The following is a 12,171-nucleotide window of genomic DNA, read 5'->3' as shown; positions in this document are numbered from 1 at the left end:
TGTTCAAAGTTGATCTCCACAAAGCTTTTCACAAAGAAAGGAACAACTGAACTAAAAGAGGACCATACAAAGGTCGGGTAGATCTCAGAGACTTATATATACGGTCTCTGGTGGATCTGCCAAAACCTTTTAGCACTTCAAAGCCAAATGCAAAACGTCAGTGTTTTAATTGTATTTCATTTTTTCTTGAGCGTTTGTGTGTGCAGGTGCGAGCGTGAAGGGTGGTGTGTGGTAGGTGGACACCTGCACACAGCTCAAAGCGCCTCTCTCTCCTCTTTCACACTCAAAGGCGACCACAAAAAGAGCGAAATAACCCAACACTTAAGAACTCACTGCCAAAAAGCGAAGCCCGTTAATCCACAAACCGGACGATCCGCAATTTTATTTCCTCACCACAAATTATTAATATGTTTACGTTGTTTGCTATTATCTCCATATTATAAGACATTATGTTATAACTTGGATATAGAAACACACGCATATATAAATATATCACATGTATGTACGTACGCTTGTATAAATATGTTACACTTTCGTTATATATATATATAAAACGAGCGTGTAACATTGTTATATTTATATATATAAAGCAGGGTGCGCTCGTTGGACGTGTGTAGTGTCAATCATGTTTTCTCAGCCCACCTCTCGGGCGTTTAAATGAGTCCCAGTGGGAACCGCACCAGTCAACCTGCAGCAGGAGCGTGTGGGTGAAGTGAGTATGGAGATCATCAGTGTGTGACGTGTGGGCGCCTTCTGCCACTATGTGAATATACACCATTATACACAAAGGAAAACCCACTGAGGACCATTACTCAGCACCAGGACGCAATTTGGAATTTTCTCTTGCAACTTTTTTAACTTGTTCAAAACCGTTTGTTCAACAAATGACGATATGTTTTCCCACAGTTGCATCCTTTTTGTATTTTTGTATTCTTTCTCGCTACTTATGATATTTCCTCCACGGATCGACGCACAGAAACCGACCGGTCCGCGGGTGAGTCACACCGGTCCAGTGTCCGCTGACCAAATGATGTTCCGCTTCTGGTTGATAGACTGTATCGGTATTAGTTTTGCTGAGCTGAAATTTAGACTTATCAATAAATATTTCGCACGCTGTAGATTTGTCACGTGATCGAGTGTCCAGCCTTCGCAGATCTGCGTCATTGAAAGTTGTCAGTGCTTGAAGTCATGAAGTCGGGGTTCATGCTCGTTTTTTCGTGTCTACCTGCTAGCATTTGACCAACAGGACGTGTGACATGCGCTGGATATCAGTTATTCGTGTTATAATGAAGCCATGATGAATAGCTTATAGAATGGAGAAATGAGAAAGAAGAAGTTATTCTGTTAATGCTGATGTATGTTAATCTAATTTAGGTCTGTCTAAATCAAACTCAGTGTCCTAGTCATCATTAGCCTTATAGAATCCCCCTGATTTTCATGGGTTTTACTCATAACAGCTATGCAAAAAAAAGTTTATTGCATAATCTTAACACACACACACACACACACACAAAGTAATAGTTTTGATTCGTCTAAAATGTTCTGGGACTGCTTGACCTATGGAATAGGCTGAATAGCACAGCTGTGTATGGAGGCAGTGACACGGTGGTGTGGGTCTGTCAGTGAGACTTCACCGCACCTTTTACTCCTTTGTCAGATAGTCTCTTTGCTCGCTGTGCACCCCTCTGTGTTCTAAGAAAGAGCTGAACCACTGCTTTCCCTGCACAGCATTTTATACATTTTCAACAAAGACAACATTGTGAATCCCCCCCCCCCCCCCCCTTTCACAGCTGAATCAGTTGGTGGGGGCTTAAGGTCCTGAATAGTACCACTATATGGTTGTATTTAAAACCGATACTTTTCCCTCTGCTAACCTTTGTTTTTCATTCATTTGTCAGGCTGTCATTTTCACAAGTGAGAAGGTTTGAGTCGTGGTGATGAGCTCCATTCCCCCCCCCCCCCCCCCCCCCCTTCTCTCCCTGCTCTATTGCCTGTGGTCTGAATCTATGATACGACACTGGCCAGACAAAACTCTAAAATACGGGCCAGCGCTGGGCATTTTTTCCATCTGAGAGAGGGAAAGAAACCTCAAGTACCTGACAGTCATTCAGGCGAGAGAAAGATTTGGCAAAGATTGTCCTTTTGGTAAATGTCCATTTAATGGTCTGCAGAGACCACAGAGAGAGAGCGAAAGTGAGTGAAACTGGAAAGGAGAGTGCAGGAGATGTCGAACAAGAGGAAGAGCAGGAGATGTAGTGCCCGAGGAAGAACGTGTGTTTGTGTATGGCGTAGAGCGGCTGTCATACTTGTGGTCTGAGGGCTCTGATGAATCATAGATTAATCTGCAGTACAGTCACAGACGGCACTGAATATAGCAGCGGACCGTCTGTGTGGAAGCATCTCCATGTAACGAACGTTATTCCAGCTGTGTGTGTTGGGCTTTTTTAATAACGGCCACGTAAATCTGGGAAGGCAAGCAGCAGGTTTGAATGCAGTTTTGCCATGCAATGTGCAGACTGAACGTTGCAGTAGATTATTACTGTGTTTTTTAACACAGTATAGCAATCGCGTAACCAGTTTGGTGATTTACTTCACATTCTGTGCTCAACATGTAGAACAGGTCATAATCTTTTTTTCTTTTTTAACTTCTCCTCATCTAACCTCACTGTGATGTACCTTTTCCATATTCACTTCTGGCACTCGGTGGACCCCCTGAGACAGGACAACACTTGTAACAGGTGGAGTGTGTGCGTGTGTCTGTTGCATGTGTGCATGCATACATGCATGCGTGATAAGTCGCTGTGCTCCCTAACGCAGGAAAATGCTATGAAACGTCCATAATACATTCTTCCTCATACGTTTTCAGAGAGTTAAAAAAACACCCTGGTGTAATCATTACAGCAGGTCACAGTGGGTTATAATATTAAATAACACTCTTGTGTAATCATTACAGGAGGTCACAGGGGTTATGATATTAAAAAACGCTGAAGTTTAATGCTTGAAACATTGTCCTCCCCTTCCCTCCTCATGAGGACAAACCTGTCACAGCAGCATTATCGGAGAGCCTTAGGCCGCCATTTTGGAAGGCACATTTGGACTATTACTGGACTAACAGAGTTGTGCGCGTTAAGTCTTTGGTAAAGGTCGAGCTGCAATGCCCCTCCATCCCAGTAGCTTTTGCCTTCCACTTCCCCCTGTGACCTGTGATTCCTGCTCGGTCTTCAGAGCAGGAGACGAGGGGCCAGGCTTACACCAAGTAGCGAAGCAGCCGGGGGAACCGTTTGGCCACTGAACCGTCCAGCACGAACTGATAATGTATGAAGGCCACCTAAATGTGTCCCCACTTGTTTACCGAGTCCTGCAGTCAGACAAACACGACCCTTGAGTCTGCGTGGCGTCAGAGTGACGGTCACGGCTAACTACGAGGAAGCAGGACGTGAACAGTGCTGGGTGCGCTGAAGACCCACAGCTCAGCTACTTCTATTTTGCTCACATAATGCTTTCAAGTTTCAGTGGCAGACATGTCTCAAAGCAGTTTTGCAGGTCTAGACCAAGGCTGAAGACAAACCTCAAGTGCATAAGGAAGAAAAGCCTTTGAGGATGCAGTAAAAGGAAAAACTATCCTCCTTTGGATGTCACTGGATAGCAGTGCTCCTGGAAATCATTCATATTAATTTAATGTCTGATTAAATGTCTGATTAAATCTCATTACACATCTAGGTTTTTGGTTATATGACATTGTCAATATATTTACATGCAGGCAACAAAGACTATTTCTCTAAATACACTGTGACAGAACATAAAGTCACTCTGCTTTTGAGCAAAAGCAAAGACAGAGGGTCGTGTTTGTGATTTATAGCGATATTCGAGGGGATACATGTCCAGCTACCACATGTGCTCTGTGTTCTACAACCTTGAGAGATGTTACTTTTGCTTGGAAGGCGCTCAGCTGTAAAATGCATAAAATAAAAAAGATGACAGTATTTCAGTTGGCCACGGTGAGTGCGTCTGAAAATCTGATCAAAGAGAAGACCTCAGTAAAAGAATCACACTCACGCATCGTTCAGTGTTTTGCCTGTAAGGTTGTAGACAGCAGTACCATCAGAAATATTCAGCTACTGAATCCATGTGTGAAACAGCCTGGTTGCACGCTAGTCAGGAGAAGATAGAACCAGATGACCTGTTCACAAAATAGAAGACCTGTAGAAAAGTCTGTAAGGAGCAAAAACATGCTAGGCAGTGCCAGAATGCCTCATTATAACTGCACCACTAAAGGATTATTTTATAATCTAATCCAGTTTTCATTGGAGAATTTTTGGTAGCATTTTAGTCGTTATATTGAGACTAGCCATAATCTAGAAAACTGCCTTGGATAAAACCTTGGATTAAACTAACTTCCTGCGGACAGATGCTCTTCAGAGTTGCGTTCAGAGACACATGTAACTGTACGAATTCAGAGTGGTTGAAAGCACATGGTTGAACACGTCACATATTTCTGTATGTTGTGTGCACTAGATGCTGGACAGGTACTTTGTGTTGAGAAGAGAAAGCTCACATCAGGGCAAGAAAGGTGCTGGTGTGAAAAGCTTAAATGTGGAGGGGCTGTTGGAGGTGAGCTCAGATGTGAGGGAATGCATCACCCAAGCCTCGTAAAACTGTGTAAAGACCAGACAGAGCCAGGTGAGCCTCCACCGCGTGCCAAGTCTATTCTCCCAGCCTTAAAGAACAGTGACTGGGTTTATTACAGGAGGCTTGTGTGCATCTGAGATAACGACAGGGACAGAGAGGCAGGGACAGAGAGGCAGGGACACAGGACGTTTGCACGTGTTCACAGCGCATATATGTGTGTGTGTTTGTGTGAGAGAGAGTTGGTGTATGTGTGTGTGTGTGTGTGTGTGTGTGTGTGTGTGTGTGTGTGTGTGAGAGAGAGAGTCCATCACCATGCATCTTTTGCTCATGTGCGGCATAAGGTGTCTTAATTATGACAGCACAGACTGCAGCACAGACAGCAGGACAGACATCAGCACAGACGGCAGCCCTAGGCCAGCGAGAGAGCAAAAGGCGGAGAAAGTGAGAGGGTGGAGGAGCAGGCGATGGAAAGCTACACTCCTTGTGTGGGCCACAGACAGGGCTGTGTGCTTGATACACAATGAGAGACAGCTGGGGTTTGGATAAGGGAGGCTTTCTGACAGAGAATGTGTTCTGGGTCAGTGCTGAGGCATTTTGCTGGGAGGAGATAGCGGAGGGTATCAGCGTAATGATACGGCACACTGTGGGAAATACCGTCGAGACTGCCAGCCTCCCAGAGCCTTCAATTACAACAGGATAAAAGCACGGGCCTGTTTTTTTTCTTTCTCTCTAGCCACGAGAAGCACATCTTAGCATATTTATTTATTTATTCGTGTATTTCTTAATTTGCGAGGCCACGTCGTGCTTTAGGAGACACCCAGGTTTATCAGAAATGGTCAAGTTGAAATGTTATTGTCCGCCTGTAAAAAGTGACCACTGGTGAAAATTATTGCTTTGGTTATCACCTCATCACAGAACACGCAAGAGATTTTAGTGGACCTTTTTAATATGAAGCCATCCGCATACACTGTACATTTCGTGCGATTTAATCACCCTCAGACTAATTCATTGCAGAATCAGTGTCCAATCAGAGTGCCTCTTGATCTGCTGTGATGGCTTCTCAGTCAAAACAGATGTACTCCATGGACAATCATAAGTCTTTTTAATCAGCATAATTAATTTCAGTCCGGAACAATGTGTTTAAGCTATTGTTTGTAACTGCAGGTCTGAGCTTGATATTCTATGCTATGAACTGCTAGTTAACCCCAAGCTAAAGTTAAGGACTTTTACATATAGTTGATGCACAGGCTTTTTACCTGCCTTTCTCACATTCTCGAATGTCTCAGAAAAAGCTAAATGTTTCACAGCCAGCATGTTCGGTGTCGATCTGTGTCTATGAGGCCGACACCAGGGCTCTGAACGGTCTCGCTGTTTTGTACTGGCCCAGACCGCACAGCTGCTCTGAGCTGTGGCACGTCCCCATACTTCTGCCCTTCAGAAGACCCAAATCCTTCTCGCCTGTTCAGTGCCTTCATGAGACCTCAGACACCTCAGGAGCTGCTATGATTCGTATTTAGTCCGGTTGGCAATTAGAGTTACAGAAAAAGAAATACAAATTCTATGTTTTAAAATTATTTGTCCAATAATTCCAGAAAATGGTTAGGGGAGACTGGGGTAAGATGAGCCATTTTTCATATTTAGGATCACTACATCAAGGCAATCATAGTTTTGTTGTGAACTAACATATCTGCAAATATTTCAGGATGTTGTGCATCCCTCCAAGCAAACAGAATGAGTGTAAACATAACTGTTTCGATAATATAGCATGTCCAAAAAAAGATGTCTCGTGGCACAACTTACCCCAGTCTCCCCTACGATCAAGTTCTCCCAGACTGTATGACATGACATCATTGACATCATATAAACCCTAATGACTCAGCATATAATCCTTAATGTGATTCTGTATTCCGGGAGGGGGATACATGTGAAAATTCACAAGAATCTGGATGAACCAGGAGGAATGGTTTAGATTAAATTGACTGTCATCGCTTTGTTTTACAGCTTGATTAATATGAAATGCAATATTCTATTGAAATCTCACTCATTGATTAGAATTTCTGTTTTCTTTGGACATGGCCTTTACTCAAGTTTTGCTATTTGCCAGTTCACACTGACTGACTGAATATTTTTGAGGGCCACATTTTTTGTAGAGATCTTTGAGAGGCACAGACAAAGAGACAGTCAGGATTGCAGGTCTCCAGGGAAACGCCATTCGGACAGAGATGCTTGATCTGCTCTTCGTCACTCCCATCTCTCTCCTCTTCATTTCTTTTCTCATTCATTCAACTTCTTTGTTTCGCTTTCAAACGTTCATTTTTGGGAGTGCTTTTTTGCCACCATTTATTTTTTGATTTGGTTCCATCTGAGGGGATTCAGCTTCTCACACACAGCGAGTGTCCCTGGCACTGCAGAGCTGTCATACACACTCCACTGATGCCTGAAGGAGTGCCCTCTTACACACACACACACACACACACACACACACACACACACACACACACACACACACACACACACACACACACACACACAAACACACACTCCACTGATGCCTGAAGGAGTGCCCTCTGTCACACACACACACACACACACACACACACACACACACACACACACACACACACACACACACACACACACTCCACTGATGTCTGAAGGAGTGCCCTCTGCCCAGAGTGTGTATGCATCTGCGCTGGAGTCTCCATCCCCGCCCCACACACTGAGCTCTCCTGCGCTGTGCTCCAAGACAGAGCTTCAACTTTTAAATGGCAAACAGATATTTAAGCATTAAGCACTTTTCCTCATCTGTATAGCCTGCCTTTAAAAGAAGAAGAATTGCTGTATTTTCATATTGCCTTTTAGCTGTAAAATATCATAAGCAGTTTAAAAATCTGAGACATCAAACTCTTTTGAAAACCACTCTGTTTTTTCTTCTCTGATCTTTCATGTTACTGATGCTGACATTTATTTTTTGAGGTTCTGAAACGCTTCCCTCTTTCCCCCAAAATAAATGAATGTTTATGGCATAGAGAAATAAACTGTAAATAGTTCAGGACACACTGAGACGTTTTATGATGTGCTGTAATGCAGTCTAAATGACTCTGTTCAGCAGGAGAAAAGTCACTGGCAGAATTACTTTATGGTCATCCAACACACTCACTACACTACAAGCGCCTCAGAAGTGAGTTCAGAGTCCTTGAAAGGGAACGCTTTCTACCTCTGGAGATCATTTGTTTCAGAGTGTTGTATTTAAGACTCAACAGAGGACCTATTCAAATCTGAATCTGTAGTGAATTGAGCAGGACATTCAGTGTTTACTACTGAAGAGCTTTCATTCCCATATTATATAAAAAAACGGAATATATTAAGAGCGTGTCTAGAGAACCACGGCCATTAAATTTTAGGCTTTGACTCTGGTGTTGCTCCAGCTTCAAATAATTTACTAAGCGTTGTTAAAAGTGCATCTCCACTGCCTGCCTCCCAATACGGGTGGGGGGGTCCAGCTGGGGGGGTTGCCTTTCCTTCAGGTGATGCCAACTGATTTCTAGCGTGTTAGTCACAGGAATTCACTTTTATCAGAGAGTTTCATTTGGGTCTCGCCACTATGTAATTAGTATGTGGGTTTGCCGGAGTGCTGAGATTAACGGTGTTATCTGGTAAAGATAAACATGCTGCTTCTTTGTGTTCCCGGACGTCATGGTGACGCTATGGCAGCAGAACAGTCAGGCACAGGATCCCTTCAGGGCCGCTGCCAGTCACTGCCCAGCGCCCGCTGAACACAGAGAATGAACTCAGAGATCCCTCACACCTTGGGGCACAGTCGTCCATCAGCAGCACTGTAACAGACAGACAGAGTCAGACACAGAAAAAGAGTGAGACACAGAGTCAGAGACAAAGACAGAGTGAGACACAGAAACAGAGACAGAGTGAGACACAGAGTCAGAGACAGACAGAGACAGTGAGACAAAGAAACAGACAGAGTGAGACACAGAGACAAAGACAGAGTGAGACACAAAGGCAGAGTGAGACACAGAGACAGAGTGAGACACAGAGTCAGACAAAGAGACAGAGACAGTAAGATTCAGAGACAAAGACAGTGAGGGACAGAGTGAGACACAGAGAAAGAGACAGTGAGACACAGAGACAGAGTGAGACACAGAAAGAGACAGAGAGAAAGAGACAGAGTGAGACACAAAGTCAGAGACAGAGAGAGACAGAGTCAGACACAGAGACAGTGAGAGACAGAGTCAGACAAAGAGTGAGACACAGAGACAGTGTGAGACACAGAGACAGAGTGAGACACAGAGTCAGAAACAGAGAGAGTGAGAGACAGAGTCAAAGAGTCAGAGACAGAGTGAGACACAGAGAAAGAGACAGAGTGAGACACAGAAAGAGACAGAGTCAGAGAAAGAGACAGAATGAGACACAGAGAAAGAGACAGAGTGAGACACAGAGACAGAGTGAGACACAGAGACAGCTCCTGTGGGGTGTTCCTCCCCCACCTCTCTGTCTCCCCCATCGACCAGTGAGAGCACTCACAGACTGCTGGATGAACGCTGGCTGTCTTCTTACTCACCTTCTAAAACAGCTTGTTTCAGATGTTGTTTTTATAACCTAGTGTTTAACCTGGACCAACTTTCACCAGCTTTTCAGGCTTCCTTGACTGGGTTTTTTGACAAAAGCCTGTAAGAAGATATACAAATTAAGAGTGAAAATATAGCCAGAATACTGCTAGCTCCCCCCAGACGCTGCCATAGAAGTAGTGATTTAATTTTATTCTCCCTGCTTTCAACAGATCACTCCCACTGCACCAAGACACCACCTTAATATCCATCAAATTTACCTTAAAGTCCACATGATACTTTTATATTACTCAAAAAGTTCCATATAAGAGTATAAGTCTCATAAAACTGCAGATATTATTAGGCAGTATTACAGTTTCTGGGCTGAAGGTTTATACCTTGGTTACTTTGGTTCTTTATTATATATGGGTAAATATGTGTAAGTTATGTTTATTATTGGGTTTGAGTCAGTGCTGTTGTGGTGTTGCTCAAGTCCTTATTGATCCTGAATGTTGATTTAATTATATTTTATTCATATCTGAAGCTTAACCAATTTGCTTTTTTGGGAGATTGAAGCAACATTCTGCAATTCAAATTATATGCAGGTGTGTTGTCAGAACTCAGAGGTCTTATGGGGAAAATGTCAACATTTTCTTTGCCCCTGGATTTCCTGACGTGACTTGTGTAGCTTGCAGGGTTGTGAGTCAATCGTTGGTTTGGCTCCCTGCTGTGAGACCAGCTAAAAGCCGGACAGCAACGCTTAGATGGGACACTGATTCTGCTGTGTGGTTGCACTGATGACTGATGACTCATGGCTACTCTTACTCCACATCCATCTCTCTCTCTCTCACTCTTTCTCTGTCTCTCTGAGACAAAGTCAGTGGGATTTAATTCCGTGCTGAAATCTTGCACAGTGAGATATAACAAGCTTGAGGTGAGGTGTAGAGAGAAGAACAGTGTTGCCGCTGGTGTTGGGACAGCAGATCTAACAGCATGAAACGTGCAGGAGTGAAGGAGCCCTCACCGATCTCTGTCTGACGTTCTCCTGGCTTTCCTTGTTCTACTGGTTCAACTTTCCTCAGAGGAAACGAACGATCAGTCTGTGTGGATCTGAGGGCCATATGAGCCCATGCATTTATTAACCATAGCATGAATAGATCTGTTTGACTGCCTATTAATTCTTCGGTTTTGTTTGGGTAACTCAATGCATCACTAATAATAACACCACGGGTAATTTGGTCTTCTCCAGACGCATGATTCACCTCAGATGTTTGGTACAGATGTTTGGTCCTGCTGCTGGAGACATCTTAAAGCCGAGGAGCACTTTGCTTAGCTCTGCTGTGCCTGGTGTCGGATATATGTGCGCAGAGTCAAAGCTGTGTGTTCTGCCTCTTCTTTACTTCACCATGTGAAAACTTTATGTGACTGATGAACATGGGGGTGGTGTCTGTATACTGGACGTTAGCAGAACCCGGCCGTGTTTACACAGCTGCATGTAATGATCTGTATCTAACTCTTCATGCTCTATGTGTCCAGTGGCTAATTGGGGACAGAGACAGCCACTGTAGAGTCGTCTGTTCCAAGACCCATGGCAAGCCCGTCTGCGGATCAGACGGACGCAATTATGATACCAGCTGTGACCTGCAGAAGGCCAAATGCAAAGACCGCACACTCACCCTAGCCTACAGGGGGCGCTGCAGAGGTCAGTAGCCACAGGCCAGAAGCTTGGCAAAAAAAACCTCATGTGTTTAACAACAGTTTATCCTATTATTCATAAGATGTTCTTTGGCATTATACACTCTCACAGGCATTAAATGGTTTCAGGGAAAAACTGGATTCGGATTGATCAGCCTCCTATACTACCTGTTCCCACACACATTCCCGAGGTCAAAGAGCTGGAACTGAAAGGTATGGCACACCTGGTCTTACTCATCATTATGTCATGAATAATATTAAAAGATTTTTACATTTCAATGGAAAGACCATACATTAATATTTTCAAATTTTCTGATATTTAAAATTTTTTTTGCACTTAGTCTTACTGAGATGAAACTGTCTGACTTAATTAAAGAAATGTGACTTAGCCTTTAGGTTGTTGGCTAAGCAATTCTTGTTCTGATCTACATGTCTGTTTACAAAGTGATTGTGATTCTGTTTTGTGATAAAACGTCTGCATCTAAGAGACCAGTGTTCATAACATGGTAGTAGGACTTCACATAGTGTGAGAGTCAGAGTCAGAGTTCACCCTCTATTTGAAGCAGAATCATCATGTGAACACCTTATAGATAAACCAAGAAATTTTGCAAAACTGTATTGAAGCCCCAATCCATTCGAAACTAAAGCATTAATCCAGCAGGTTTGATTGCTTAGCCATTATACCAAATGGCACTAAAATATAGTGTTAATGGTCTTACTGCATTAACTATTAGTGATTAAGTAAAACATTTCAAAACATGTATTCCTTAATTTTGGAATACATGAATAATGTAAAGACAATGACAAATGAATGTAAAAATGTAATGACAAATGAGTAATTATGCACTTGCCATCTGTGTTAGAAGAGAACAAACCACATTATATATTCTGCTTGCAAATGCTTGTGCATGTGACATCTTGACCTTGATTCTGGATTTTACCAAAACACCAGAACAACAGAACATCAGAACACCAGATCACCCAAACACCAGAACAAGAGAATATCAGAACACCAGAACACCAGAACATCAGAACACCAGAACACCAGAACACCAGAACACCAGAACACCAGAACACCAGAACACCAGAACATCAGAACACCAGAACAAGAGAACATCAGAACATCAGAACACCCAAACAGTAGAACATCAGAACACCAGAACATCAGAACACCAGAACATCAGAACACCAGAACATCAGAACACCAGAACAAGAGAACATCAGAACATCAGAACACCCAAACACTAGAACATCAGAACACCAGAACATCAGAACACCAGAACAA

The 12,171-nt window shown here is 43.2% G+C and overlaps 1 protein-coding gene across 12 annotated transcripts in view; it reads left to right on the top strand.

Annotated features, from left to right (window-relative positions):
* The first annotated feature begins 673 nt into the window (after positions 1–673).
* The window catches only part of smoc1 (SPARC related modular calcium binding 1), a 36,194-nt gene continuing 24,696 nt past the window's right edge, over positions 674–12,171 (top strand). For all 12 annotated transcript variants that reach the window (XM_076977769.1, XM_076977777.1, XM_076977775.1 and 9 more), the window contains exons 1-3: positions 674–994; positions 10,728–10,893; positions 11,016–11,099. In XM_076977769.1, the coding sequence (XP_076833884.1) occupies positions 893–994; positions 10,728–10,893; positions 11,016–11,099 (352 nt within the window). In that variant the 5' untranslated portion in view covers positions 674–892. The remainder of the gene's footprint in view (positions 995–10,727; positions 10,894–11,015; positions 11,100–12,171) is intronic.

This window comes from Brachyhypopomus gauderio, chromosome 17 (genome assembly GCF_052324685.1).
Source record: "Brachyhypopomus gauderio isolate BG-103 chromosome 17, BGAUD_0.2, whole genome shotgun sequence".
Classification (NCBI taxonomy): domain Eukaryota; kingdom Metazoa; phylum Chordata; class Actinopteri; order Gymnotiformes; family Hypopomidae; genus Brachyhypopomus; species Brachyhypopomus gauderio.
Note: the sequence above shows the minus strand (reverse complement) of the source record. Positions and strands in the feature narration are given on the sequence as shown.